Source organism: Salmo trutta, chromosome 28 (genome assembly GCF_901001165.1).
Source record: "Salmo trutta chromosome 28, fSalTru1.1, whole genome shotgun sequence".
In the NCBI taxonomy this organism is placed as follows: domain Eukaryota; kingdom Metazoa; phylum Chordata; class Actinopteri; order Salmoniformes; family Salmonidae; genus Salmo; species Salmo trutta.
Genome location: NC_042984.1, coordinates 39,335,903 through 39,343,385, shown reverse-complemented (window position 1 = coordinate 39,343,385; position 7,483 = coordinate 39,335,903). Strand labels below are relative to the sequence as shown.

Below are 7,483 nucleotides of genomic sequence, written 5' to 3'. Positions count from 1 at the left end.
ACTCTCCTCAAACAATAGAATGATATTATTTCACTGTAATAGCTACTTTAAATTGGACAGTGCAATTAGATTAACAAGAATTTAAGCTTTCTGCCCATATCGTATGTCGTGGGAAATTTTCTTGTTCCTTACAACCTCATGCTAATCACATTAGCCTATGTTCGCTCAACTGTCCCGCAGGGGCACACCAATCCTGTAGAGGTTTTAATGTATGAGCTCGATCTGGTGGTCATGTTTTGTGATACACTCCTCAACATATTCTCTGTGTGATGTTTAGCAAACAATGTATATTTCAATTATTTCCTTTCACGGGAATGGCTGAAGAAATAGTGTGTTGAGATATACATCCAAGTCAACAATTATTGGCACCCTTGGTAAAGATTTAACAAAAATGACAAAAAAAATCCTAATACTGAGCTATTGCATGCTCCAAAATGTTTTAAAATTGTATTATTTTATACAATTGGAAACAAAGAGATTTTGTTTAGTAAGAAATGTTTTTTCTCAAAGATATGGGTCAAACTTATTGGCACCTCGGAATTCAATAGCCTTTTTAAAAAATATATATGTTTTTATATGATTGGAGAACACATTGGTTTAGCCCATTTCTCCATACATAATCTTTCCAGATCTTTGATATATTTTTGTCTGTTCTCATTGCCTACCCTCTTCAATTCAAACCACAGATTTTCAATGGGATTCAAGTCCGGAGACTGAGATGGCCATTAAAATATGTTGTGACATTTGTTCAACAAATTCTCTTTCTCTGAACAATTTGTATTAGTATAAAATAAATATAATTTCCCATGTTTTTTAGCATACAATATTGCTCAGTATTTGTATTTATTTTATACATTATTTTTTGCCCATCTTGTGTGGGTTTGTAACGCAATGTTTTTTTGGTGGGATAGAGTTATACTTTCTTTGTCCTTCAAATCGCTTTGCTCTGTACACTATCTGCCAGCCCAGTAATACTGGCATCTCTTACTGTATTTAAATAAAATGAAAAGAAGCAGATTATGCAATTTCTACACTTGGAGATTTGTAAATATGTACAGTTAATGTGTTTTATTTTGATTTTATATTGTTAGAGAGACAACAACGAATTGTGAATTTTGGGGGGAATTGTAATTAAGTATTTTCTCATACCCTTGCTTTCAATACTTATGTTTAAAGATTCAATTGTGGACTGTGGCTTTCTTTTTATATTGGAGTCTTTTTTTTATTTAATATTAAACTATTTACAGAAAATTTGCCTTTTTTTGTGTTGGTATTTGCAACTAATAGTAGGCTTCATCTACTGAATTGTGTCTAGCAAACATCTTATTTGCACATTCATGCTTGACACAAGTGGAAAAAGACCAGGAGCCCAAACTCAGCATTTGATCAATAATTTCAATTGCTTCCCATCGGTGATGTGACGAGCTTACATTCCAGTAAGACTTCATGAGGGAGAAAATAAATGAAGGTGCTTTTAGGGCTACGCTTCATTAATGCTTGCAAGTGGGGGTAAACACGTTAACGTCAATGAAATTGTACGATTTAGGGAACATTATTCAGTCCTTTAATAAAAACATAGAAACAATTCAACCTTTCATCCATAAGACGTTATAGGCCTATGCAAAGAAGGTGGTGATGCTGATGATGCTGATAGGCTACATCCGGTGTCTGGATCATGTGGATGCTGAGGCGGGTACCATCAGGGAAGCGACAGACCACTCCCTACGCTCTACACAGTGAACCCAGCGCAAAACAGGCGATCCACTGGCTTACCTCAGTCTGCCTCACCTTCAACCGGCCCGACCGAGTGGTGCCATCATCTAAACAACGACAACATCTAAGAAAAACATCCGAGACTACGTCCATCTTTAAAGATTTGGCCAGAGGATGAATTCGACGTTATAATATATTCTTTCAATGATGTAACCCAATGCGATTTTAACTAGAGTTTCTATGCATAGGCAATTTTTGCTGCGACATGCTCGAAGCATCATTTTTGGTCTCTAAATTGTCATTCATCCGTAGTTAACTGTCAAGCTTTACCTCTGGGCTGCAACATTTTTCAGCCTTAGAGACATAAGAATTAAGGACGTGTCTTTTAGTATCCAAGCAGATCTGTCATTACTTATTTTACAGTCGACTGGGCCTGCAAATTGTGATTCCCGACTAGTTTATTCCAACCCCGTCAATTGAATTTGCGCAATGGCGGATGCAACCTCCGAATGTAATATCAAGGTGTTGTGTCGCTTTCGCCCTCTGAATCAATCGGAGATTCTGCGTGGGGATCAATTTATTCCTACATTTCTGGGAGATGACAGTGTCAGCGTTGGGGTAAGGCACTTTTTTTCTGACGTGCTCATTAATAAATGATTAACTTTTTCTGTTTTCGATTGGACTGCCAATAGCAATAATTAGTGATTAAAAACGAGGCTACTTGACTGTAATAATTTCTGTAAAGTGCGTAGGCATCAGTTGAGCATTCAGTGCAGTAGGCTCTGATTTCCCCTCCAGTGTATAGGCCTACACGTTTTATTTACTGCGGCTCCATATCAGGCCTCATATCCAATAACCTACCAATGTACATTAACCTTGTACTTGCTTAGGTTATTGATAACAGAAATGAACCCCTTTCAATGGAAATGGGCTCAAAATATTTATTTATTATTTATTACAGGCCTCCGCCTATATGGATGGTCTACATAGCCTGCCAATAGCTGATATTCCTCGAATGTTATTTTAGCAACAATATGCTGTTGTTATTCTCATTGTAATGATTTGGTTCGTATATGTCATGGAAATGGTACTTTAAATGTATAGGCGGGGATTGTATTAGGCCTATGTAATAAATGCCACATACATATTGTACGCCACAGTATCACATAGCTTAATCATCCCCTCCTCAGACAGGCCTACTAGTCCGGTCGGGTTCACCAGGGCCAGGACAGAGTGGAATGAGAGAGTGGATTTATTTAGAGTTTAACTGAGGACGCTAAGGGACACACCTTTGGCTGACCTTCTCTTCAGTCATAATTCTTTACAGCGGGCCAAGTATCTGTTCTCTAACTGCATATGGAGGAGAGGATCAATAATCATTCTCCTGTTTAGAACTGACTCACTCTACCTCTGTGCCAGACTGACACTCTGGACAATGATTTTTGTTCGCGACGATGCGTCTGCATTGCTAGTGATGTGAATGGGTCAGCTTCAGGCTACCTTTTGCTATGTTTTTCTAAAGGGAGTGATATTCAATGTTGGCCTATTGAGCAATGGACATGTGAACGATCATCCTTTAACTATTACAATGCATTCTGAATGATTTCCCCATTTCAAGACCAGCCATGTCAAGCTCTTGGCCACGTGTCATCTGCTTCAGAAAAGTAAAACGTAGTAATAGATACACAATGAGCAACGATAACGTGGCTACATACAAGGGGTGCCTGTACCGAGTCGATGTGCAGAGGTACGAGGTTATTGAAGTAGATACAGTGCCTTCAGAAAGTATCCACACGCCTTGACTTTTTCCACATTTTGGTGTGTTACAGCCTGGATTTAAAATGGATTAAATGTCAATTTTTTTTGTCAATGACCTACACACAATATCCTATAATGTCAAAGTGGAATTAGGTTTTACATTTTTTTTTTTTTACAAATTAATAAAAAATGAACTCCTTTGTTATGGCAAGCCTAAATACATTCAGGAGTGAAGATTAGCTTAGCAAGTCTCATATTAAGTTGCGTTGTCTCACTCTGTGTGCGATAATAGTGTTTAACATGATTATTGAATGACTACCTCATCTCTGTACCCCACATATACAATTATCTGTAAGGTCCCTCAGTCCAGCAGAGAATTTCAAACACAGATTCAACCACAAAGACCAGGGAGGTTTTCCAATGCCTCACAAAGAAGGGCACCTATTGGTAGATGGGTAACAATAAAAAAAAACAGACATTGAAAATCCCTTTGAACATGGTGAAGTTATTAATTACACTTTAGACGGTGTATCAATACACCCAGTCACTACAAAGATACATGCGTCCTTCCTAACTCAGTCACAGGAGAGGAAGGAAACAGCTCAGGGATTTCACTATGAGGCCAATGGTGACTAAAACAGTTACAGAGTTTAATGGCAGTGATAGGAGAAAACTGAGGATGGGTCAACAACATTGTAGTTACTCCACAATACTAACTTAATTGACAGAGTGAAAAGGAAGCTTGTACAGAATAAAAATATTCCAAAACATGCATCCTGTTTGCAACAAGGCACTAAAGTAATACTGCAAAAAATGGAGCAAGCAATTCACTTTTTGTCCTGATTACAAAGTGTTATGTTTGGGGCAAATCCAATACAACACATTACTAAGTACAACTGTCAAGGCTGGCTCAAGGAAGCAGGAGAGGTAGAGTCAAGCGCAGGAGACAGTCAATTCTTGAACACACTTTAATTCAAGAAAACTGTTATGGTCGTCAGAAAATAACTAAATACTTCTGCGGTGGTAAAACACAAAAAACCAACCACAGGCAGAGGGGGAAAAAACACACGTTCCTCAAGCACACAAACCCGACAAGGAACATAATCACGCACAAACACAGACATACTACGCTAAACTAAATAACCCCCCCTACTAATAACTAACCCAAAACAGGTGCGTGCCTACCTAGACCTAACCAACAGAAAGTGAAACAAAAAGGATCGATGGCAGCTAGTAGGCCGGCGACGACGACCGCCGAGCCCCGCCCGGTCGAGGGGGGGTGCCACCATCCGTCGGTGTCGTGACAGTACTCCCCCCCTGACGCGCGGCTCCCGCAGCGCGCCGACGCCGGCCTCGAGGACGCCCCGGAGGGCAAGGCGCAGGGCGATCCGGATGGAGGCTGTGGAACTCCCAGATGAGCGCTGGGTCCAATATGTCCTCCACCGGTACCCAGCACCCCTCCCAGTCCACGAGGTACTGCAGGCCCCTCGCCCGGCGTCTGGAGTCCAAGATGGACCGGACTGTGTACGCCGGGGGCCCCCCGATGTCCAGGGGGGGTGGAGGGACCTCCAGCACCTCATCTTCCTGCAGCGGACCAGCTACCACCGGCCTGAGGAGAGACACATGAAACGAGGGGTTAATACGATAATAAGAAGGAAGTTGTAATCTGTAACACACCTCGTTTATTCTCCTCAGGACTTTAAATGGCCCCACAAACCGCGGACCCAGCTTCCGGCAGGGCAGGCGGAGGGGCAGGTTCCGGGTCGAGAGCCAGACTCTCTCCCCTGGGGTGAACACGGGGGCCTCGCTGCGGCGCCGGTCAGCGCTCGCCTTTTGTCGCTCCCTGGCTCGTTCCAGGGATTCCTGCACAGCGTCCCAGGTCTCCCTTGAGCGCTGAACCCATTCCTCCACCGCTGGGGCCTCCGTCTGGCTCTGATGCCATGGCCCCAGGACCGGCTGATAACCCAACACATATTGGAATGGCGTCATGTTGGTAGAGGAGTGGCGCAAAGAGTTCTGAGCCATTTCGGCCCATGGCACGAACCTTGCCCACTCCCCTGGCCGATCCTGGCAGTAGGACCAAAGAAACCTGCCCACCTCCTGGTTTACCCTTTCCACCTGCCCATTACTTTCGGGGTGAAACCCTGAGGTCAAACTGACCGAAACCCCCAGTCGCTCCATAAACGCCCGCCACACTCGGGACGTGAACTGGGGGCCTCGATCTGAGACAAATATCCTCGGGCACCCCGTAGTGCCGGAAGACGTGGGTGAATAAGGCCTCCGCGGTCTGCAGGGCCGTAGGAAGACCGGGTAAAGGAAGCAGACGGCAGGACTTAGAGAACCGGTCCACAACGACCAGGATCGTAGTGTTGCCCTGAGACGGCGGGAGATCGGTCAGGAAATCCACCGCCAGGTGGGACCATGGTCGCTGGGGAACCGGGAGGGGCTGTAATTTCCCTCTAGGCAGGTGCCTGGCAGCCTTACTCTGAGCGCACACCGAACAGGAGGAGACATAGTGCCTCACGTCCCTCACCAAGGTGGGCCACCAGTATCTCCCACTAAGACCACACACTGTCCGCTCAACCCCTGGGTGACCTGAGGAGGGAAGCGTGTGCGCCCACTGAATCAAACGATCGTGAACACCGAGCGGAACGTACTTACGACCCACTGGACACTGCGGAGGAGTAGGCTCCGTCCGTAACGCCCGCTCGATGTCCGCGTCCACCTCCCAGACCACCGGTGCCACCAGGCAGGAGGCTGGAAGTATGGGAGTGGGATCGGTGGACCGTTCCTCGGCGTCATGGAGACGAGACAGTGCGTCGGCCTTAGTGTTCCGGGAACCTGGGATATACGAGATGTTAAACTGAAATCTAGTAAAGAACATCGCCCACCTGGCTTGACGCGGGTTCAGTCTCCTCGCCGCCCGGATGTACTCCAGATTGCGGTGGTCAGTCCAGATGAGAAAAGGGTGACGCGCCCCCTCAAGCCAATGTCTCCACACCTTCAGGGCTCTGACCACAGCCAACAACTCCCTGTCCCCCACATCATAGTTACGCTCCGCCGGACTCAACTTCCTAGAGAAGAAGGCGCAGGGGCGGAGCTTGGGGGGGGTGCCCGAGCGCTGGGATAGCACAGCTCCTACCCCAGCCTCGGACGCATCCACCTCCACTATGAAGGGCAAAGAGGGGTCCGGATGCGCCAGCACCGGAGCGTCGGTGAACAAAACCTTCAGACGACTAAAGGCCCTGTCCGCCTCCGCGGACCACCGCAACCGCACCGGGCCCCCCTTCATCAGTGAGGTAATGGGAGCCGCCACCTGCCCAAAGCCCCGGATAAACCTCCGGTAGTAATTGGCAAATCCCAAAAACCGCTGCACCTCCTTCACCGTGGTGGGAGTCGGCCAATTACGCACGGCTGAGATGCGGTCACATTCCATCACTACCCCTGATGTGGAAATGCGATACACCAAGAAAGAGACGGCTAGTTTGGAAAACTCACATTTCTCAGCCTTGACGTATAGGTCATGCTCCATCAGTCGCCCAAGCACTTTACGCACCAGAGACACATGCTCGGCGCGTGTAGCGGAGTAGACCAGAATGTCATCGATGTACACCACTACACCCTGACCGAGCAGGTCCCGGAGAATCTCGTCCACAAAGGATTGGAAGACTGCGGGAGCATTCTTTAACCCATACGGCATGACGAGGTACTCATAATGGCCCGATGTGGTACTAAATGCAGTTTTCCACTCGTCCCCTCCTCGGATACGCACCAGATTATACGCACTCCTGAGATCCAATTTCGTGAAGAAGCGCGCCCCGTGAAATGACTCTATCGCCGATGCGATGAGAGGTAGTGGGTAACTGAAACCCACTGTGATGGCATTTAGACCTCTATAGTCAATGCACGGGCGCAGACCTCCCTCCTTCTTCTTCACAAAAAAGAAGCTCGAGGAGACGGGTGAGTTAGATGGCCGAATGTATCCCTGCCTCAAAGACTCAGTGACGTATGT

General features: G+C 46.2%; 1 protein-coding gene across 2 annotated transcripts in view; it reads left to right on the top strand.

The window, feature by feature from the left end:
• The first annotated feature begins 1,711 nt into the window (after positions 1–1,711).
• The window catches only part of kif5aa (kinesin family member 5A, a), a 28,102-nt gene continuing 22,330 nt past the window's right edge, over positions 1,712–7,483 (top strand). For both annotated transcript variants that reach the window (XM_029719978.1, XM_029719977.1), the window contains exon 1: positions 1,712–2,331. In XM_029719978.1, coding sequence (XP_029575838.1) covers positions 2,203–2,331 — 129 coding nt within the window. In that variant the 5' untranslated portion in view covers positions 1,712–2,202. The remainder of the gene's footprint in view (positions 2,332–7,483) is intronic.